This window comes from Schistocerca serialis, chromosome 3 (genome assembly GCF_023864345.2).
Source record: "Schistocerca serialis cubense isolate TAMUIC-IGC-003099 chromosome 3, iqSchSeri2.2, whole genome shotgun sequence".
Classification (NCBI taxonomy): Eukaryota; Metazoa; Arthropoda; class Insecta; order Orthoptera; family Acrididae; genus Schistocerca; species Schistocerca serialis.
Window position 1 is genome coordinate 1009762597 of NC_064640.1, and position 24671 is coordinate 1009787267.

Consider the following 24671-nt stretch of genomic DNA (forward strand, 5'->3'; position numbering starts at 1 on the left):
ATCTAGCATATGTGTGGTTCCTATTTTCTCCTGGATTTGGAGTCGACATTCATTTCTACCTTGAGCAATAAATGTTCTCTTCCATACCACACAATATATTTTTCAGCCATACAAATCTGCAGCTCTACAAAAAGTGTATTATGAAAATACCATCTATGAAATATTAAAAACAATCTGAGAACAGCAGAGATGAATCTAGGTGGTGACAATTTTTTTTGATAAACCGAATACCTCTCAAGCCCCTAGTCTGTGTTACAACAATTAGGTACAACAACACAAGCACATTTGTCATGCAACAACAAATGTTTGGAATTCAAAAGTGAGTGCCTGTTTTGGACTTGAAACTGTATCCTTGCCAATTTGCAGACAACATTCTTACCAAATGAGCAATCCAGATGCAAATTGTGATCTGTCTCATAGTTTCTATGTGACAGAACATTTCTCTGATCTTACAAACTTCACAAAAGCACACACTTTAAATTGTCAATACTTTTCATAACAGTGTACACTCCATACAGCACAAATTCCATTCTGATAACACATTTGTACAATAGCTACATTAGACTAAAATATAACTTACAAAATTCAGTTTCATTACAAGAGAGGCAACCTGAGACTACAATGAGTAATTTACAAAAAATTGAAGGGAACAAACTGCGCAGACCAAATTTATAAGTAATGACTCAAACAAGGGACTTTTTTCATACTGTACTGTGATCCTAACAGGTATTCATACAGGGTGATACTTATTGAACAATACTAAATAAAATCATATCTTCTGAACAATTTGAGTTAGAACATTCAAACTGCATGGTTGGCCATGGGGCATGATTGGAATTAGTATGTGCATGTACGGTTTGGTTTAGCAATGAAGCCCACTTTCATTTGGATAGGTTCGTCAATAAGCAAAACTGGCACATTTGGGGGACTGAGAATCCACATTTCGTGATTGAGAATTCTCTTCACCCTCAATGGGTGACTGTGTGATGTGCAATGTCCACTCACAGAATAATTGGCGTGATATTTCTTGATGGCTACCGAATGGTACGTAAAGGTTTTGGAAGATGATTTCATTCCCATTATCCAAAGTGACACTGATTTCGACAAGATGTGGTTCATGCGAGACGGAGCTCGATCCCATCGAAGCATGAGAATGTTTGACGTCCTGGAGGAGCACTTTGGGGGCCCCATTCTGGCTCTGGGGTACCAAGAGGCCACGAGCACAGACCTCGATCAGCCACCATATTCTCCGGATCTGAACACACGCAACTCCTTTTTATGGGGCTATGTTAAAGACAAGGTGTAAAGCAATAACCCCAAAACCATCACTGAGCTGAAAACAGCCATTCATGAACATATCGACAGCATCAGTGTTCTGACATTCAGCCCGTCATGCAGAATTTCGCTATTTGTCTGCACAACATCATCGCCAATAATGGCAGACATACTGAACATGTCATACCTAAATCAGAATATCTGTAGTGACGTTTACATGTCGAATAAAGTGTGTGCACACGATAGTTTGTAACTTATTTACATTTTCTTTATATAGTTCAACAATTGTCTCCTGAACAAAAGCAATCAATAGCGAGATGTTATGAACTGCCTGACAAAAATGTGAAGCACCCAGAAGGCAAGGAAGAAACGAAATGAAATTTCATGGAATGGTTTGAGAGAGTATGTGATGTTATTTCACTTATTACAAAACTGAGTCAAATTTACAAAGAAGTTGGCAGTGTGAACACACTTATCAATATGATGTTGCATGCCCTCTGGCCTGGACACATGCAATGATTCATTTGGGAAGGGTGTCATAATGCTGTTGTAGCATCTCCTGAGGCAAGCTGGTAAACAACTGTTGCAACTGGTCCTAGATACCCTGGATACTGGCACTGGGACAGAGTTGACATCCAGCTGATCCTACGTATCCTCTACTGGAAACAGTTCTGGGCATCTTACAAGCCACAGAGGTAACACACAAGGACACAAGATGTCCATGATGTACTGTTGTGCCATCAGAGTTCCCTCAATCACGACCAGCCACAACCTGAAGTCATACCCGATGGTTCCTCACATTGTGTGTCTACAAAATATTGGAAGCACGGGATCTCTCCCCAGGTCACTGCCATTCTCACCAATGACGCTCACCCGGGGTAATATAGATCCACAATTCAGTGCTGAACACAATACCACTCATCAGTAGTATATGCTTCCCAGTCATGGCACCACTCCAAACACAGGCATTTAAGTTAACGGTAGCCTACACACAGGACAATAATTCCATAGTCCGGCTGCTGCTAGTCTCCAATCAACGGTGTGAGATAATATATGGGAGGCACAGATGTGAAGGGTTTACAATGTTCTCGGTGCACAATACGGTGTTCTTTCCTGGTGGCGGTCAGACACGGTTGACTGGGACCTTGATGACAAATATGCCTGCCATCACACTCCAATGCAGTGCAACACTGGGCCACTGTCATGTCCAAATCCATCACAAATTTGGATATTGCACAATTCTACCAGCTGAGTAAATGGTGACATATACTGACGCCCCATTCAAACTTTGTCAAGTGCTGGTAATGCCATCTCACATGAGTACATGGCATCTCCATATCCTTCACAGTGATCACTCAACATCTGATGCTGTTCACACCCCCTTATATACCCTATCAGGCCTGGTAATGACACTAAAGACACAACACTAATGCCCTCTGGTGACCATTCTGTCTGTAACAGAGAATTTAACCTCTAATTATTTAGATACCCTCCAATGGTGTATATGTGTACAAAGCCATACTGACATCCAATCAATTCTTCAGAGTGCTTCACTTGTTTGTCAGGCATCATATAACCAAGTCCGTGCACATTTCTGTTAATAGTGAACTTCCAGTCAAAGAAATTAAATACAATATTGAAAAGGCGTCTTACTTTTCTTGTTTGGTTTTCTTATTGAACGATGGACAGGTTTGTGGCCAGGCAGTGGCACTGGTGGAGCTGGCCTGTGGGGCACTCTGTCAGAAGCTTGCCTCTTCAGCACAGGTGATACACGGCACTCATTGTTTACTGTTTAATACAAATAGCAAATATTAGAATCAAGATCTAGAAATCAGTAAGGAACAAAAAAAAAAAAAGATACTGTCCTAATGAAAGAACATGCAAAAGTATATCCACATTACAAAGGACTGTAGTTTTAAAACTTCCTGTACAATTAAAACTGTTTGTCAGACCAGTACTTTTGTGGGTAAGTGCTTTACAGACTAAGCTATCCGAGCACAAACCACAAACTGCTGGGTCACAAGTCACACTCGGATAGCTCAGTCCACAGAGCACTTGCCAATAAAAGGCAAAGGTCCCAGGTTTTAGTCCTGATCTGGCACAGTTTTAATCTACCAGGAAGTTTCAAATCAGTGCACACACTGCTGCAATGTGACAGCTCCTTCTGGATACTGCAGTTTCGTCTACAACAGATTACATCAAATAAAGTGTTAACCTTACGTGGTACAACAGAAAAATACTTGAAGTTACAGACTAGAGTCTTATTTGATTTACGGTCGCCCTTGAACTATGTTGAGATTTTATATCAATTTTAAATATTTTCTGTAGTGAGATGAATAAATATTTTTCCTGAAGAAAATCACATTGTCGTGTAAGAAAGTTGGTAACAAACTCTAAAATTAACATTGTCTTGCAGATGTAAATAAATAATTAAATAATAATTTGCCTCTTTTCAACTAAGCACAAAATGGTGCTTAGTTGATAAGGTGATAAGAGCAGATGCCTACAGGTAGAAAAGCTGGTCAAAAACTTATCAACTTCAACATCTTATAAGCTGCTGAAAACAACATTGTTCTCTTGGCATTCACACAAATTTCTGTTAGGAAACCAAAGAAAGCTCTAACTCCACCCCAGGTTCAAATTAAGTTCCATACCTATAAAGAAAGAATAGCTAAACGAAAACAAAATGACCATAAGAACAGGTGATTTAATATTGTAAACACCTTACCATTTTCCACACTTCCAAATGGCAACCTGCCAAACTGATACAAGATCATATTTCTCATAGTGGTCGTGTGGACTATGTACAGTACAGTGAAAACAGTAAGTTGGTCACCCTGACACCCAATAAAGTCCATATTGTACCCCTGTGTTTAAAGGTCTCAAAACCACCGACAGAAAGGGTCAAGCCTGATCCCTGGGGTTGTAAAATATTAAATGCTTGCAATCTATACTGAAAACTATACACAATAAATGCTTTGTTACCACTGCTCCCACATCAGAGGATCCATAAAAAATTTTTATGTGAAATAAGGGGTGAAAGTTGGAATACTGATTTGAGAAACTCACACACAAAATTAGACACATCATTATTGCTGCATTTGGCCATAAACAGAAAGAAACACAAGAAAAAGAATAACACAAACTCAAATTTCATGAATAATATAAAAATAAGAGTAATGAAATCAATGCTTCAATCTTAGGACTGTTGTGAGGCCCTTCTACTGCAGGGGAGTGATGTGATACACCAAGAATAAAAAGAAAGGCTACACCTTTTTTTTTTAACTCACCACATTTTGTACTGAAATGTCCTCTTTTGAAAACTAAAAAAATGAAAGAGATAAACAAAACATTATTAAATGCAGAATTGGTTGGTATTTGTGCTACAAACATCTATACTTTTGTATTGTGTACTCCTCTTACTAAGATTATCAATTAATAAGAACTTCTTAGGTATATCACCACTGCTATCAATCACAATAAGTTTTCAGAGGGTACACACGAGTTCACTTGCCTCAGTTCTTGCATTCATGGAACACATTAATTATACACTATGTGATCAAAAGTGTCCAGACACCTGGCTGAAAATGACTTACAAGTATGTGGCGCCCTCCATCAGTAATGCTGGAATGCAATATAGTGTTGGCCTTGATGACAGCTTCCACTCTTGCAGGTGAATGTTCAATCAGGTGCTGGAAAGTTTCTTGGGGAATGGCAGCCCATTCTTCATGGAGTGCTGTAGTGAGGAGAGGTATTTATGTTGGTCGGTGAGGCCTGGCACAAAGTCAGCATTCCAAAACATCCCAAAGGTGTTCTATAGGAGTCAGGTCATGACTCTGTGCAGGCCATTCCATTACAGGGATGCTACTGTCGTGTAACCACTCTGCCACAGTCCGTACATTACGAACAGGTGCTTGATCGTGTTAAAAGATGCAATCACCATCCCCAAATTCCTCTTCAACAGTGGGAAGCAAGGAGCAGCTTAAAACATCAATGTAGGCTGGTGCTGTGATAGTGCCATGCAAAACAACAAGGGTGCAAGCCCCCTTCATGAAAAACATGAACTCACCATAACACCACCTCCGAATTTTACTGTTGGCACTACACACGCTGGCAGATGACGTTCACTGAGCATTCACCATACCCACACCCTGCCATCGGATCGCCACATTGTGTACCGTGATTCGTCACTCCACACAACATTTTTCCACTGTTCAATCATCGAATCTTTACGCTCCTAACACAAAGAGATGTGTCGTTTGGCATTTACCTGCGTGACGTGTGGCTTATGAGCAGCCACTCGACCATGCCAATACCTGCAGTGGATCCCGACGCATTTTGGAATTCCTGTATGATGGTCTGTATAGATGTCTGCCTGTTACACATTACGACCCTCTTCAACTGTCAGTGTTCTCTGTCAGTCAACAGACAAGGTCAGCCCGCACAATTTTGTGCTGTACGTGTCCCTTCAAGTTTCCACTTCACTGTCACATTGGAAACAATGGACCTAGGAATGTTTAGGAGTGTGGAAATCTCATGTACAGACTTGCGACACCCAATCACCAGATCACGTTCGAAGTTCATGAGTTCTGCAGAGCGCCCCATTCTGCTCTCTCACAATGTCTAATGACTACTGAGGTTGCTGATATGGAGTACCTGGCAGTAGGTGGCAGCACAATGCACCTAATATGACAACTGTATGTTTTTGGGGGTGTCCGGATACCTTTGATCACATAGTGTATAAGCTTTGGTTAGGAGGAAAGCCACAACTGAACTTCACCAACCGATTCAGTTGTAAATAGTTTCACTGGTTCAGAGTCACAACAGGTTTCAGGCAATTGTAAGCTCATCTTCAGATGTACAAGAACCATGAGGCGTGTGGCTGCCACACACTGATAACACTAGGCTGCGGGCAGCACACATAAAGCAGAGATACATGAATTCCGTATCTTGCCTTCATGTGCAGCGGTCACCTGCCCCCAGCCTATTGTTCAAACTGTGCAGTCGCCACATGCCTCACTATTCTTGTACACCTGCAGATGGGCTTATAACTGTTTAAAACCAGTCGTGATTATACTATTTATACATCATTATTTGACTATCATTAACTACAGTTGCATCATCACATATTGTTAAATTAAATACATACTGGGCAAGATTCTACACAACCAAACTTACCATTCCTTCAATGTTGCCAGTCAGTAAAGAAGACACATTGTTTTTGATGTATTTTAAATCCTGTGCTATTGTCAATAACCTTAATGAAGAAAGTGGAGTATATAAATCCTTCTGTCATTACTCAATGAAGGTTTATCAGTAACAAGACTTGTATATCAACAAGAGCAGATTATTATTTGGAACCTTTATGTACACATGCAGTTCAACATTCTACACCAAGATGATTGCCATGTTATCACTTCTCAATAAATCTGTATGCAATGACCTGATCTGTATGCATAGTTTGTCCCTCAAACATATTAAACCTTAAATGTCGGTCATCTGTTCTACCTGCATTGACAACTCAGCTTGTATTTTGAAAGTATGGAGCATTAGTATTTCATGTCTACATCAAAACATTCTGTCAAGATAAGCAGCATTAAATTTTCGTGCAGCTTGATGGACTGACTGCACAGTGTTAATCCCTAAAGTTTTCTGTGGGCTAGCCATTTCCTGATATGAATGGGAATGAGTTGAGAATCTGGGGTAACCTTGGCTCAGCATTGTGTAGATCTAGCCCACTCTGACCCTGGGTTTGTACACTCTGTGGGTGTGCTTCACTAGTATCACTATCTGACCCCTTAGCTAAATGGTTAGTGTATCTGACTGCCATGCAGCAGGCCCGGGTTCGATTCCCAGCTGGGTGAGAGATTTTCTCCGCTCACAGTTTGGGTGTTAAGTTGTCAAATGGTTCAAATGGCTCTGAGCACTATGGGACTTAACATCTGAGGTCATCAGTCCTCTAGAACTTAGAACTACTTAAACCTAACTAACCTAAGGACATCACAAACATCCATGCCCAAGGCAGGATTCGAACCTGCGACCGTAGCAGTCGCATGGTTCTGGACTGAAGTGCCTAGAACTGCTTGGCCACCGTGGCTGGCGTTAAGTTGTCATCATAATTTCATCATCATTTACACGCAAGTCGCCCAACTGACATCAATTGAAAAGGCTTGCCACTCGGCAGCCAAACTTTCCTGGTGGAGATTCCAGGCCATCAGTGCCATATGATCATTTCATTTCAGTAGCATCACCTCCACGTTTCCTTGTGTATACTGGTCAGCAGCTCTATTACGGACGGGCAGCAGTTGAAACTGCTCTTTTTCGAAGGGTCTAGCGGTGGCTACCTAAAGGATACTGCTGATGCACAAAGACTGACCACCAACAAGTGACAAATTTTTTTCACTACAAGCTGTTTAGCTTCTAGGTACAAGTTGGGCAGATGGCAAATGGTCACCATGATCCATGATGAGCTGATTTTAAAAATACACTTATGGTTAACCAACTGTCTGCTTAACTGTTGCCTACTCAATCACAGAGATTACACTTACCTCATGACTATGGTCTTTTTCTGAACCATAAGTATTTATGGGTGACCATTTGTATTACGAAAGGTGCATCGTTATCTCTAATGGTTCATCTAATAGCATCATTCTGTGAAAGAATGTGTGAAGACTGACTGTCACTTTTGGTGGTACCACAGTCAGTCAAGGAAAGAATGAACATACTGTAGTGAGCTTAGACTCTGGTTTACTACAGGTGCAAGATGTACAACCAAACCTTATTACTACATATGAATACACCTCCAGAAAACAAGAAATAGTTACAGAAATAATCATAAACCTTACCACTCCAGGCAAATGCCAGAATAGTAACTTAAAGAATAGTGGGCCGATTCCCTTCCCCATCCTTTCAAAACCTGAGCTTGTGCTCTGTATCTAATGACCATGGGGAATTAAACTATACTCTTCCTTCCTTTTTATTAATGAAATAAACACATATGTCTTCTTTTGGGTTGTTACTTTAGCTGCTTTGAAATCTAGATTTTACATAATATTACAGACAGTATTTGTCAAAGCTGGTCTTTTACCACATTATCAACCAAATAAATTTAACTGATTGTGTCGTTGTGAAGTGCTCTCCCTAATAATTAATAATTTTTCATTTGGGAGTTTATCTACATCATATGCAAATTTTTGCTGAAGTAATTTCTGTTCCTGATGCTGAGCTCTCAGCTAGAACTATGGCTTTATCTGTTCACATGATTTATGGGTTCTGAAAACATGTTACCCCTTTTGTCTTTTACTTATATTGAGAAACCAAAGGCAAATGTTAGTGCCCTTTTCCATGTAATCAAAAATATTGGTAAGCACACTGTAGGCAAAGGTTTTTGAATGTTTCATAATAAATCACTTGTCTAAAAACATAATATTCAGAAAGACATTCTCATTGCATCTAGTTAACTTCAGGGAAAAGCCAATTTGAGTAACACTGCAAGATCATTTTAAAGGGTAATTTTGTGCAACTTTTTCACATAAATTATGTTAGTACTGCATAATGCCACAACCCGTAAATATAAATAATGTAACAAACAATATCAGAACTCACCATCATTGTACGTGTTCCAAGTAACTTCTCTTCTTGCATCAAATCGAGAATCGCTTTGCTCTTGGAGCATGGTAGTTTGCGTTTCTGATGGTTCTTCAGCTAAATACACTGGACTGTGCCTTATGGCCTCATCCTGAGCTACTACAATATTCTCAGTTGTCGGGCACTCAGAATCTGCAACACTTCTATTACTATAATTCATTTTTGAACTCCATGTGTATGAATTCTGAAGAGTTTCCAGATTTTTGGAAATTAGATCATCAATGCTGTTATTCTTCCACTTATCATGATAACCAAAACTTTCAAGTGTTCTCCTCTTATTTAAGTCTGTTTTGTCAGGAAATGGCACATCAGTTAAGTTTTTTCTGAAGCCAGCATCACCTGCAACTGACAATCTACGATTACTGCCATCTGTGAATTTATTTGGCACTGTGTATGACGCTAAATAAGTACGTGGGCAAAGGCCTGAACTTCCATAACAATTTTTTACTTCACACCAGTCTTGATTAGGTTGCTGAAGAACACAAACAACTTCACCTTGCTTTACAGTCAGATCACTATCCATCTGTGCATCAAAATTAAACAATACCACAGCAAATGAATTTGGTGGAAGTATGTCATGTTTCTTCCTCACTTCCACATTTTCAACTTCATGAAGTGCACTTCTGTCATTACTCACTGAAAATTCAGACTGGGGCTGACAATCTACAATGATATTCACATAACTGGATGGAAATATCCCCTTTCTGCCATCAATTTTTCCTTCTATCCAATCTTTGCTCACATGTCTGACAAGACTCACTATTTCACCTTCATGAAAACTTAGTTCATTGTCAAATTGGGCATAAAAGGGGTACAGTGTTACACCATAAGGACAAATATCAACTTCCATGTGTTGAACATCACGTGTTGATGACACTTCTGAACTATACGTATGAGTAACTGGAGCACTGTTGCTGGTAAATACAGATGGCATATTTTTCCTAAAATAATCGTCATCTAAAATGTTCATCACATCCAAGTTGTCTAGGTCTGCTTTGACACATTCTGTGCTAGTTACATATTCATTCTGTGATCCTTCATTTGATGATTGCCCTCCAAGAGTGTTAACAGCTGGCTTTCTAATATCCGTGCAATTAAATGTGGCACTATTAACAATAAGGGATTGGTTCTGAATGTTTGCATGTTCACCATCCATCACATCAGTGGAGTCTTGTAGTAAAGTGACGTAAGCTGCGGGAAAAATTCCAATTCTGTCCCCGCAGCAACCCCTAAAATGAAATTTAAAAAATACATAGTATGAATGAATAAACTCTTTGAGACTTCAAATCTTACAGGTAAAATGACAACAGTATCATCAGAAAACTGTAATAGGATAACAGAAACATTTACTAATAAAAAATGAATGCTTGTCTTTCAGAACCAAACATTATTTTCATAAAATTTCATAGGCAATAAAAGGAAAGATGAGGGTTTGCACTACAATAATTGAGAGAAACTTTTAATTCAACTAAATGCAAAAAGACAGAATATAAAGATGTAATTATAGACCATAGCCCATTTACATTTTTGTTTCCAATCTGCTCAGTGTTTCTATCCCAGACTGATAGTTATGAATTACGTGTTCTTTTTCCCTCTGAAGTTTCTTTTGTATTAAACACAAAGAAGAAATATGTCATGCTGATTACTCATGATCCAGTGTTTCAATTTATGTGTTATTAGTGACTTCTTTTTGATGAGAAGCTTTTGTTTATTTTGTTTGTGCTACAGCATTTAAAAATTTTGGTCTACTAAATTTCATGAGAAAATAGTACATTATCTCAAGTGTGTCACCATATGTCTCACAGACAGCATGCATGATGTTTCTGTTTGTTTCTTTCAGTTATAACTGCCATTGTGGTGTTCATTTACATTATATCTAGTTCTAGTACGTGCCACAGTGGAAGTTTTTGATTTTTGTGGTTGCTTGATATCTGATTTGTCATATGTGTTAGTTTTGTATATATTGGCATATGGTATTTGTTAGGAATTACTGTCATTGTGGAGACTGTTCCTATTATTGGTGGAGTTTGTCATGCCTGTTCCCCTTCCTCATAAACACATTCAGAGAAAGAGGAAAATGTTGGGATCCAATCTCAATTAATATTGTTTCACTGTTGAATTTACGTAGTGACAAAAGACAATCAATATATTTTTTTGAAATGACATAGGCTCATTGGGGAAAGGCGAGGCGAGGTAAATGCAGCTATTTAATGGACTATCACCTGTGACCACCACTATAACTAGGGATGTGTTTATGTGGCATTGTCCGCCCCGATAGCCGAGTGGTCAGCGCGGTGGTCAGTCATGCCAAGGGGCCCGGGTTCAATTCCCGGCTGGGTCAGAGATTTTCTTCGCTCAGTGACTGGGTGTTGTGTTGTCCTCATTATCATTTCATCATCACAAGTGGAAGGAAACGGGAAACTATCCCTGGAATAACTTCCCTAGACGCTCACGTGGTGGACCTCTCTGACGAGGCTTCTCCCATAACAGGACACAAAGTTTTTTATGTGGCATTGCCAGGGCAATCACTTGTGATGATCAATTAGAAAAGGTACATTGTTTGATAAAATTTTATATTTGTGTTATTCATTTTGTTTACTGCAGAGTTTATGGTTTACATCTCATGACATGAGTATCAGTACCAAGTCTGTAAGTGACTGGTTTTCTTTTTGTGTGGAGGTTTGTAGTGCTGTAATTGCAGTAATAATAGGGGCACGATTATGGGGGGGGGGGGGGGGGGGGGAGATAGCAGAAGTTGATTAGTCTTGTTTTGATCAGCCTAAATATCATACTGGTAAACTTGCAGTTGGGTTTGGATTTTTGCTTTCATTGCTTCTGGTAACAGTCAAGGGGCCATGGTGTTAAAACTCAAGGTGGAAAGTGATGTTGCCATTCCATAAGACATTATTAACGAATACATAGAGGAGGGAAAGAACATTCATTCTTTAGGTTTGTTTTGGTTTTTAGGATGCAAGAACAACTAGCGTCATACATGCCCATGTCAGAACCTTAGAACATGAAGGAAAAAAAGAAGTTCAAAATGACTACATGTTAAGCCTGGCCGATGGAAGGAAAGACAGCTAAAAACAAGGACTTGAAGAAAGGTCCATAAAATACACAACAGAGAAATGGAGGTCCTGAACTAAGGATTAAATGTCCTTCGCCATATTGCTATGATGGATCAAAAGTAAAACATGGTTGACAGCCCGCATGTCATTCACTAACACGGCTGATAACTTAGACAGCAAATACAAACAAGAATGTAAGTGGTTAAAAAAAGGGAATTCCATCAGGAAATGGCAGACCATCAAAGGTTGAGCACAATGAGCACAAAGTGGTGAGGGAGCACCACTTAAACGACGATGGCTAAACAGACAGTGTCCGATAACCAACCTAGCTAACATGATCTCATGGTGAGAGGGCCGAGAGGAGGTTGTCCATGCTGTTGGGAGAGGCTTAATAACCCAGAGCTTGTTCCCATGAAGGGAGGACCAGTGGTGATGCCAAAGTGAGAACACCTGCCGACAGACAGCAACACGGAGATCATCACAGGGAATGGAAGAACTAGCGGGCTGAAGTACGAGGACTGCAGCCTTGGCAGCAGCGTCAATGGCCTTATTTCCTGTCAGACTGATGTGACCAGGAACCCACGTAAACATCACAGTGGCTCCAACAAGAGTGAGCAAGTGACAGCTTTCCTGGACCCGTTGCACTAAGGGATGGATGGTGTACAGCACACGGAGGCTCTGAAGTACACAGAGTGTCAGAGCAGATGACGCAATTGAAAAGCCTGTGTCGCCAGATGTAATGCGTGGCCTGATACAGGGTGAAAAGGCCTGCTACAAATACTGAGCAGTGTTCCAAAAGCTGAAACTCAGCTTACCCTTTTCCCACATATATACTGAGAACTATGGGTGCAGGGCAACAGGCATATCCCATATTTCCAGATTTCTGGAAAGCATTTAACATGGTGCCCACTTGCAGGCTGTTGACAAAGATACAAGCATATGAAAAAAGTCCTCAGCTATGTGAGTGGCTCGAACACTTCTTAAATAATAAAACCCAGTGTGGTGTCCTCAACAGCAAGTGTTCATCAGACAAGGGTATCATCAGGTGTGAACCAGGGAAGTGTGATTGGACCATTGTTGTTCTCTATATACATGACTGATTTGGCAGACAGGATGTGCAGCAGTCTGCGGTTGTTTCCTGATGATGCCATGGTGTACAGTAAGATGTCGAAGTTGAGTAACGGTTGGAAGATACAAGACGACTTCAACAAAATTTCCAGTTGGTGTGATGAATGGCAGCTAGCCCTAAATGTGGAAAAAATGTATGTTAATGCAGATGAGTAGGAATAACAAACCTGTAATGTTCGGATACAGTATTACTAGTGTCCAGCTTGACACAGCCAAGTCATTTACATATCTAGGCATAACACTGCACAGCGATAGGAGGTGAAACGAGCATGTGAAAACTGTGGTAGGGAAGGAAAATGTCAACTCTGGTTTATTGGTAGAATTTTAGGAAAGAGTGGTTCACCTGTGAAGGAGACTGCATATAGGATGCTGGAGCGATCTATTCTTGAGTACTGCTCGAGTGTTTGGGACCAGTAACAGGTGGGATTCAAGGAAGACATCGAAGCAATTCAGAGGCGGTCCACTAGATTTGTTACTGGTAGGTTCGAACAACATGTACGTGTTATGGAGATGCTTTGGGAACTCAAATGGGAATTCCTGGAGGGAAGGCGGTGTTCTTTTTGGGAAACACTAATGAGAAAATTTAGAGAACTGGCATTTGAAACTGACTGTTGAACGATTCTACTGCCGCCAACATACATCACACTTAAGGACCATGAAGATAAGACACAAGAAATTACGGCTCATACAGAGGCCTAGAGACAGTCGTTTTTCCCTCGCTCTATTTGCGAGTGGAACAGGAGGAGAAATGACAAGTAGTGATACAGGGTACCCTCCATCACACACCTTTTGGTGGCTTGTGGAGTATCTATGTAGATGTACGAAAAGGCAGGCAGCATGAAGTTCAGCCACCAGAGCAAGAGCCGAAAATGAACTCCAGGAGGTAATAGAAGAGGGATGTGCCCCATACTGGTGATCAAATGAGTCATCGAAGAAGGAGGCATAGGATGAGTGGCCAGGCTTAGCAGACAAATGGCATACGTATTTGCTGAGGAGAAAGTCACAGTGGTGTCACAGTGATAGTTCGGCAGGTTGTGCATACAGACTATCAACTGAGCTAGTGTAAAAGGCGCCAGTGGCCAAACAGATGCCACAATAAAGGATAGCATTGAGATGGCATAAGAGGGGCGGAAATACAGACGCATAAACGGAACATCCTCAGTCTAGTTTCGAATGGACAAGGGACTGATACAAATGGATAAGGGTGGTCCGATCCGCTCCCCGGGAAGTACCACTGAGGGACCGCTTACAGCAGGCGGCCAGGTAAGGCATGTGGGAAGACCAAGAAAGTTTCAAATTGAGTATAAGCCACAGGAATTTTGTAGTTTCAACAGACAGAAGAGCAGTAGGCCCAAGATGTAAACATGGCAGAAGAAACGAATTGCACCACTAGAAATTCATACAAATGGTTTTGTCAGTGGAAAAGCAAAAGCCATTGCCAATGCTCCTTGAGTAAAAATGAATGAGACATTGCTGAAGATGCTGCTGAAGGAGACAAATCCATGAACAACTGCAATAGATCGCAAAATCATTAACGAAAAGGGAGCCGGAGACGCCCGGTGAGATACAGGCCATTATAGGGTTAATGGTGATAACAAATAGGATGACGCTCACGATGGAACCCTGAGGCTCACCATTTTCCTGAATAAAAGTGTTCGACAAGGCAGAACCCACACGTACCTTGAAAACTCAGCCTTTTAAAAATTCCTGAAGGAAATGGGGTATGCGGCCAAGGAAACCCCACACGTAGAGAGTACAGAGGATACTAGTCCTCCAGCAGGTGTCGTAGGCTTCCTCCAAATCGAAAAAACATGGCCACAGTCTGGTATTTCCACAGGAAACCATTCATGACAAGGGTAGACAAAATTATGAGCTGGCCAACTGCAGAACGGGGCATTTGAAATCCACACTGTGCAGTGGCTAGTAAATTGTGAGACTCAAGCCACCATACCAGCTGGACATGAATCTTACTTTGCATGAATATTGATTTTGATTGGAAGGCTGCTTATGGGGGATTGGAGGGTATAAATTATTATCTTGTTGTTGTTATTAATCATGTGGTGTTTAAGAATTTCAAAACTGACGTACGCACAAAAACAGCAGTACATATATCACAGCTGTAGAAATATACCACTACTGTACCATCTAATGCTTTGGTACAGCCAAAATTAGAGCAACGAAATAAATCATTCATTCAAAAAGTGTGTCTGGTTGCAGTTTATTCTTTAGTAATATCATATATCTCAGTAAGTTTTAATCTGGTCACTGGTGCATCAGTTTTTCTCAAAAACATCGGAAAGTATTTTCAACTAGACTCTCCACCTATGCTTCCAGCTCATAGAAGGTAGTTAATTATGCCAATAAGAAATTCCCAGGTACGTAGTCCTAACAGCAACATAAATGGAAGTGAGGAAGATTATAACTTTCCTAGTATTAGCATCACACATAATGGACAACATACCATTTTACCTGATAAAAAGATGAGATTTTTCCCCAAATTCCTCATTCAAAATATACAGTGTCACCTTACATTCACACGTGGAAATCTTGCTGCTGAGGTCAAAGCTTTTATATTGTGTAATAGATTAACATAGGGGTCATCTTACATTTACAGTTGAAGCCCCACTCCAATTATTTTCCTCTAGAATGAAGCAGCAACAAGCATTGGAACAGCTACACAGTTATGCCATTAGACCTTCTCCTTCTCCTTCTTCCTGGCCTTGTCCCATGCCCTCAAGAGGGTTGGCATGTTATCTTTGGATTTGGCAGTGTTACTGGTAGAGGGTGGCCAGATGTCCTTCCTTCCTCCACCCCTTCCCCTTCTCCTCCCCCCTCCATGGGACAGAATTTTTGAACCCCCATGTGTCTGTATCTAATGTTATCCACCTACGAAATTGTGATTATGTTTGCTAAACGTCTGTGAATCGTATAACTAAGGTCGGATGTGAATATCAGCCCTGTCTTCATCTAGTCAGATGTGGGAAACTGCCTAAAAACCAAATCTAGGCCGGCCAGGACACCAGCCGTCATCGTTAATCTGCTGGGCAAATTCGATCAGGAGCCAGTGCGTCTCCCTGAATCCCAAAAGCAGTATGCTAACATGACTATCCAGGCGGGTTAGTGGCACCACTAGACCATTTCTGGGAAATAACTGGCTTACAGTTGTAGATATCTAATTTCCCTTTTGTGGTCTACATGGTATTAACAACAGCCACAACTGTAATCAGAGCCCTAACAAAAATGTATTCTATAGTCATTGCAGTGTGGTTATCAACAAGCCACACTTAGGTCCATCACATTATCAGAGTTCTGCAACTGGAACTGGAATGGCAAGTGGCATCCTACTTCAGCATCATGACACACACACACACACACACACACACACACACACACACACACACACACACACACAAACCTCTAGCCATGTAGCCATGTTTCAAGTCAGGGACAAAGTTATGGGCATCCACTATGCCAGCATTGGAAGCAAAGGCCAGATCAGAAATTCCTCATGGTCAAGGCTGTGGGAAATCAACAGATATTGCAACAGAAACAGTTGCTGCCATGTCAGCACACCGGTGAGTGCTCACAGCCACATCCACAACTATAAATATTGAAGGTAGGGTGATAACTACTGCAGCACCTGTTTACAACAGTGGCAAACTCCTACAGGTTATCCTTTGGCAGCACCTGTCCCAGACCTAGATCTCTCTGACACTGCCAACTATCCAGGAGGAACTGAAGCCCCCTACTAACAACCACCAAGGCCTCTCACATACAACTCAGCATGACTCAGCGAGAGCAGCCATAGGTTTGCAAGAAGACATTAATGAGACATTCATTCTAGCAAATACCTTCCTATCCCACTGATCCAAAAACAGATCAACTCTTTCCTTCTTACTTCCATATATTTTCACAATTCTACAGACTCATTTTTTCCACTGATTTAGCTTCCACTTGTGCCTTGTAATTTCTTTTCTTTTTACCTGACACATATGCACCAAGCCCCTCCCCCCTTTTTTTGTATTTCCTGCTTCTTGCTTTCTCCCAAAGTGGAAGCTTTTAAAAACTGTGGATGCTACAGTTCCACAAGGGTTTTCTAGTCCCACTAATTTGTTTAGTCTCAATATTGTAAAGATGAATATTTCTATGCTGTTACATTTTGTTCTACAAAACATATGATTTATCTATGCCATAAATATATTCAATCACTCTTTTCTAATCTAAATTATTTTATTTCCCTCTATGTGTGTTCAGCTTTGAATCGAGTCTTCAGGAAAATAATACCTTGGCAAAGAGGTGGCAAGGTTGCCAAATGACTTATCTACCAGCTTAGCTGTAAAGGTATATTAACATTTTCCCTTTAGAGATTTGGACACATCATGGAAAACCAAGAACATGGCTCCATATTCTCAATTCTACCATAATTACACTAAACAGTGTGATGTATTCTCATCTGAGAATTACTGACTATTTTGATTTTATACTTACCTATACCAGTCCTTATCAATAACTTCAGTAACAGTCAATATTTCTCCTTCGTACAAATCTATCTCCTCCTCTAGCTGAGCTTTCATACTCATCTTCACTTTTGCTGTCATATTTAAAACTTTAGGTTTACATTTCACCTAGAAAAAAAGTGACAGCTTCTGAAATATTCATAACAACAACTTACATAAAATATGGATATGTTTTACTTGGTGTGTGCACACACACACACACTCACACACACACACTCACACACACACACTCACACACACACACACACACACACACACACACAATTTCAGCTCTTTCTTCTTTTGCCCATTATTTTGGTGATCTCAGTGTGCTTAAGAGTATTAGGTCATGGCAGGATAAAATTGTCTTGTTAAAAGTGATTGAACTGTGTGGTTCATTATCACACCTCAATATATAAGAGCTTTTGAGTTCAGAGTAATACCTACTTGGTAGATTGTAATTTTTCCTCCAAAAATGTGACTTTCATAGAGATTTATGGGTTCTTGTAAATCCAACAATTTGTTCTAAAGGTTTTTAAATATAATAGAAGGAAAATCTTCAGATCTACCTTCCTACCATCTGATAACCAGGACACATTTTCATACATGAATTGTTAACTGTTATTTGCAGTACAGTCACAGAGCTCAAGTCTCTCCTAGAAAGCAAAGTGGAACATATATCAGAAAGTCAGGTCTGACTTTCCAGGAGAAGGAGAGTTTATAGTGATGAGCAGAAGCATTAGGTCTAGCATTAGGTCTGGATGCTTCTGTTGACCATGAGATTCAGACATATCAGTTACAAGAGTTATTCAAAGATAGCCTAAAGTAAATAGCACAGAAATACAACAAACAAGCACATGGTAGAAGTAGGTGGTGACTAAGTTGCCCACTATCAACTAGGAAAACTATGCAAACATTATCTGAAGTTAAGAAAGTCTTACAAATTAATACTGAAAAATGTTGCCTTGAACAACTAGTCTGAAAATCTATGCGCAAAAGACAAATTCTAGATCTCCTAGCTAAAATCAGACCCGATCTCTTCAAGAATGTCACCAATGAGAGAGGCATCAGAGACCATGATGCTATTACAAGAACAGTGGTCATCAAAGGAATCATCAATAAAGCTAGGAGAGTATTTGTATTTGGTCAAACTGATAGTCACTATCAATACCATTCTGAGAGAAAAAAGAAAGTTTACTAAAAAAGAGGTTACTACACTCTAGCTACTACAGCAACTCCAGGGAATCTACAGATAAAAGTTAACAACAATTTGTATCTGTAAGACAGGCACTGTATAAAGTCAACAATAATTTTTGAGCCTGGTAATAGATCTATCTGAAAATTCTAGGAAGTTCTGGTCATACGTAAAGTCAATGAATCTGTCCAAATCTCCCAGTTAACCGCTTGTGATGTTTAAACTGAAGACACCAGACAGAAGCACAAATATGAATTTTGAATCTGAAAATGTGTTCATGCAAGAGGATACTACCATAGCGACATTTGACCACCAAAAAATTCACAAATGAGACAGACTAATGTTACCACCCCCACTACTGAAAAATAATTAAGACTACTCGAACCAAACAAGGTAGCAGGCCTTGACTGAATTCCAATTAGATTTTCCCAATTAACATAGATTTTTCAGAACAAGCTACACAACTGACTTCTTCATTGCTCACATTTATTAGGACTCTGTTGTGCTGCAAATATTCCTGTGCGACTGGAAAAAGAGTGCAGGTCACTGTCATTTACAAAAAGGGTAAAAGATCACGGGCACAGAATTTCAGGCCAATATTGACTGATGAAAGAAGGCACAGCAGTCAGTCACCTCTTACATTTTTTGTAGCAGATCTAGATTTCAATCACTGAGTGACCACCTTCAATGCAGCAGATAAACTGACAGTCTGAATTCTTGTCATGTATAGCAGAAGAAGGACTATGGCAAATAACAGCTGAAATGTATTAACTTTATCTGCTGCATTGAATACAGCCGCTCAGAGATCAAATTCTAGATCTGCTACAATACATACACACTGCAACTAAATGCTGTGGCCTCTTTCACCAATGTAAATAAGTAGGGTCACTGAGCACTTATGGGTTCCAGATGGGGTCAAATTTAAAAAAGACCAATATCAATCATGAAGGATCCTAGAGCTCAAACATTTTTGCATTCTTGGAACAAAAATAAAATTCCCTTAAAAAATCGAGATGGATTCAGGAAAAACCACTTGTGTGAAACACAGCTTGCTTTACTGATACATGACAGATTGCAAAAACGAGACGAAGGTGAAGAGGTTGATTCCACCTTCCCAGATTTCTGACTAACTTTTGACACTCTACTACACTGTTATTTACAAACCAAGATATGATCATAAAGAGTATCTTTGTACATGTGTAATAGGATGGAGCAATATTTGACTAATATAACCCAGTACACCATACAGGAAATGCTGCACTGAAACAGAAGGATCACCATGTGGACCCCAAGGAAGAGTAGTAGGGTCTCCAATGTTATCACCATATATAAACGATATTGTTCACTGTTCATGCTGTTATCTAAAGGAGACTGCTGTCACTGGATGAATGTATGGGAAGGCTTGTACAAAATTTCCATTTGGTGTAATGAATGATTCCTCTCATTAAATTTGGCTAAATGTAAGACAATGCCTATAACAAAGAGAATGAATCCCACAGTATTAGATTACTAAATTAGGGGCGAACATATTGAGTGTGTCACACTGTATTGTACTCATAAATGTGACATACTCCAGATGTTCACCACTAATTTTGGGATCAATACTAATTTTAGCGTCAATACCAAGAAGTGATATGAAATGGCACAATCATGTAAAATAAGTATTAGGGAAGGCAACTGGAAGGCTTATATTTGTTCAAATGGTATTGGAAAAACGAAATTTATGTGAAGAAGGAATTGCAAACACAGTTAGTGTGGCCAAATCTATAGTACTGTGCCACTGTTTGGAATCCTTGTCAAGTAGGAAGGGCAACACACATCGAGAAAATTCAGAGATTAGTACTGTGCCAGGTCTGTATAGTATACTTCAGTTGCAACAAAAATGTACAAGGATGTGAAACGAGAATCTTTGGAAGGAAGACTACTTCGGCCTCATGAATCCTTGTTGAGTAAATATAGTGAACTTGATAGGAATAACATAAGAGAAATCACTGTGCATCCAGAAGCATATAGACAGTCATTTTCTTTTGCTCATTATGCAATCAGAAAAAGGGGGGGAAAACTGATAACAATGGTACAATGTACCCTCTGCTATGCTCTTTACAGTGGTTTGTGGACTGTATGCACTATCCAATCAAAAGTATCGCAGTGCCCCTACGTAATACAGAACTGAGCACTAAGTATCATGACAGGCGGATCCATCAGTATGAAAGGAGGCATGGAGTATTGAATGGTAAAGCAGCTCCTGACACCCCAAACATTTCTGTAGTCAATCCTACAAGATGGCAAAAAGAGCGACCTCACTGGACAGTGGATGACAAACGAGTAATTTCGAGTGATGAATCACGCAACACCATGTGACAATCTGATGTAAGAGTCTAGGTTTGGTGAATGTCTGGAAAATGTCACCTGCCATCATGTGTAGTGTCAACAATGAAGTACACAGGAGGTGGTATTATGGTATGAGGGTGTTTTTGGTGGTTAGGTTGTGGTCCCCTTAATGCGCTTAAGAAAACTCTGAAGTATTGAAGGATTTGAACACATTTTATAGCAATGCATACTGCATACAGTAGAGGTACAGTTTAGAGATGATGACTGACTTATAAGCATGACAATGCACTCTATCGTAAAGCAGCACCTGTGAAACAATGATTTGTGGAAAACAACATTCCTGAAATGGACTGGCCTGCTCAGAGTCTCAACCTACACCCACTGGAGCACCTTTGGGCTGAGTTACAACATAAACTCCGCTCCAGACTCCAACATCAAAAACCAGTACTGTCTTTTTTGGCTCTTGAGAAAGAATGGGCTGCCATTCATCCACAGATATTCAGACACCTCACTGGAAGTGTCCTCAGCAGAGTTCAAGCTGTCATAAGGGTGAAGGGTGGACACACCCCATATTAATGTTCACTAATATGGTGTCTAGATACTTTTGATAAGATAGTGTACATAGGTGTAGATACTGCTTACAATTTCTGTTTAGATGAAACTTCACAAGGAGGACTTGCCACCTACACTATCTTCTTCATATAGGTCTTAGTTTATAAAAGTGGTCCATCCACAATGCACATGGTTAAACCAGGACTACCATATTTTTAATGCATCACACTTAATGGTGGTTACTGTAGTGAACACAGGTTCTACAGTAATGGGGCACTGGTGGCCATTATCAGCCCCCAATCCTGAATTCTGGATTCCTCATGCCAATTCTGACTGTGTCCTCTGGAAGGATGTATGTTTCAAACCAAAGTCAGGTCTTATGAAGAACTCATATAAAATAAACATTAGCATTAATTTAATACTGATACAGAAATAAAAATATCTTAACTAATTAAATTCAAAATTTCACTCCAACCAGAATGCTACAATTTTTTGTCCTAAGAGACCTAGTTAATTTCAGTGAAACATAATACATACGGGCTAGAAGTATTGAAATTTACGATATCATTCGCCTAAGCAAAAGTCTAAAAATCAAAGTAGCACTATCATAGTCCGATTCACAAACGATGGCAGTTCTTTCAGGTCGAAGCATGGATGGGTACTGCAGAGTTCCTCCAAGTGACAGTTGCAGTACACACATACACGTGCTTTGTGCTTGAAGAAATGGAATGTGTTGCGTACCATCACATTCAGAGGTTACAACTCTCAACAAACGGAATAAAAATTCATTAAATAATTTGTTATGATTATGTTTAATGCTCACATTGGCTACAATATTCACAGCAGAGCACTCAGAGCAGTGCTGAACATTCATCGGCTGTTGGAGAATGCGTGATATATAGGTGTGCAGAACAAGCCTAAACTCTACCGCCATCATTCATGACTCCAGCTATAAAGGAACATAATATCTTTCACTTCCGCTACTTTTTCTCTCTTTCCCCAACAATATACCATACTTTCAAGGGTAGACTAATACCTGTAAACTAAGTAAGTAGTATTTTAATTAAATTCTGTGTTGAATCAATAGTAGAAATACCTTTATGTAAGATGAGTCCAGCTTCCATGTGTATGTTGTAGGGAACATACCCTTCCTACTTCCAATACTTCCCTCCCACCAATTATCATCAATCTTTTTTATGCCAATAATCAGCTCACCTGAAAAATTAAAAAACCACATTTCTCCTCAATTTTCCCCTCTTTGTTTACAATATCCATTGAATATGCTAAGTGTGTTTTATTAAAATCTTAGACACAATTATTTCACAAAAATTGTAACAAAGTTACCTTCAAAACTACTAAGACATTCTGAATTGAATGAAAGATTTATATTATTGCATATAGGTGGACTGGATACCAATTTTAAAAAAGGGAGGGGTGGGTGGGGGGGTGGGGGGTGGGAGGGGGGGAGAGAGAGAGAGAGAGAGAGAGAGAGAGAGAGAGAGAGAGAGAGAGAGAGAGAGAGAGAGAGTGGAGGGGGGGGGGGGGGGGGGGGCAGGCACAGAGTAGTGAGAGAAGGGAAGATTATTTAGCATTAGTTTATTACATAAATTAAACACAGATGCAACACAAAGTGATTTGTTTTTATATTACTGAAAATGTGACACACATACATAGAAAATATAAATCACTTTCTCTAGAATGAAAATGAACCAACCTTTCCTGAATGAAAGATCACCAGGTTGTTGTCCAGGAAAATCAGCAATTGTGGCAAAGAGTTCATAATCATTTTGCAGATCAGGTGGGTCCACTTCTATCAAGTAGTTCAATGGCACTTTTCCACATGTACCATTAACAATACCATTACACCAGTGACGATCTATTTTCTCCAGAATCTGGAAATTACATTTGCTACATTCAAATCTGTTTATTGCACACTGAAGTGTATACCAAAACACAAATGTGATGGAGAGGAGGGGGGGGGGGGGGGGGGGGGGGGGGGACTACATGACAGAACAACAAAGAATGGACACACTGTAAATATAATGATCTCACACAATCAGATTGAAATTTTTCATGATCATTGTTTTATGTGGCGTATTTTATGTGAAGATTCATAGCAGTGAAACTGTTACTTTAGTGGCTATCTGGGAAAAAAAGTTTAAGATTTCACTGTTAAGTGGCAGCTAAACACATGCTCAGGTTCTTCAGACTGCAGACATCTTATAGTGGGCTTTGCAGGATGAGATTATCCATTTTTACAGGGAGGACCATCATGGGTCTGCCGCTGATGATATTATTTCATGAAACAAAGCGTCCACAGCCACAGTTAAATTCTTTATTCATTTATTCTGTCATAATGAACTTCAAAGCTATAGCTTCCACAGAATAATAATAATAATAATAATAATAATAATAATAATAACATAGCCTTAACAATTGTAAACAGTCCACAAAAATTGGAAAGGAAGGCCAAAATTACATATTTTTGTTGAAATCATACCATATGCTGCCCCATATTCATAATGAGACTTCAACCTCAAACCCAGTTACGACAGAATACCTAAATACATAAATTAACTGTAGATGTGGAGGATTTATTTCCTGCAAGAACTCTATATGAGTTTCACCAATGAATAGTGGATACTCGTAAAAAATTAGACGGGACACAAGAAACTTACAGAAATAAAAAGGAAGACCATGAAGTAATTAGAGATGGAACATACTTTTAGAAATATATTTGATTCGAGCTCAAGAGTATACTGCTCAGAATTCTCTCCACCTAAGTAACATCTTCAATCGCTTACAGTACATGCTTTGGTTTGTCAAGACAAAGGCCTCTCCTTTGTTTTTCTGGCTTTCATATATCTCCATCTACGCTTGTGAAGTGCTTGACAGACGGTATGTTCCACTGTACCAGTCATTGGAGCGTTTCCCCATTCTATTCATGTATGGAGCATGGGAAAAATGATTGTTTAAGTG

At 39.8% G+C, this 24671-nt stretch overlaps 1 protein-coding gene across 3 annotated transcripts in view; it reads right to left on the reverse strand.

Annotated features, from left to right (window-relative positions):
• LOC126471466 (dynamin-binding protein-like) overlaps positions 1 to 24671 on the reverse strand; it is a 213444-nt gene that overhangs the window by 180577 nt on the left and 8196 nt on the right. For 2 of the 3 annotated variants that reach the window (XM_050099662.1, XM_050099661.1), the window contains exons 2-7: positions 23407 to 23584; positions 22789 to 22907; positions 17607 to 17743; positions 8881 to 10151; positions 4566 to 4598; positions 2929 to 3063 (exon numbers count right to left, since the gene is read on the reverse strand). In XM_050099662.1, the coding sequence (XP_049955619.1) occupies positions 2929 to 3063; positions 4566 to 4598; positions 8881 to 10151; positions 17607 to 17743; positions 22789 to 22907; positions 23407 to 23584 (1873 nt within the window). The remainder of the gene's footprint in view (positions 1 to 2928; positions 3064 to 4565; positions 4599 to 8880; positions 10152 to 17606; positions 17744 to 22788; positions 22908 to 23406; positions 23585 to 24671) is intronic. The other variant, XM_050099663.1, reaches the window with a different exon arrangement.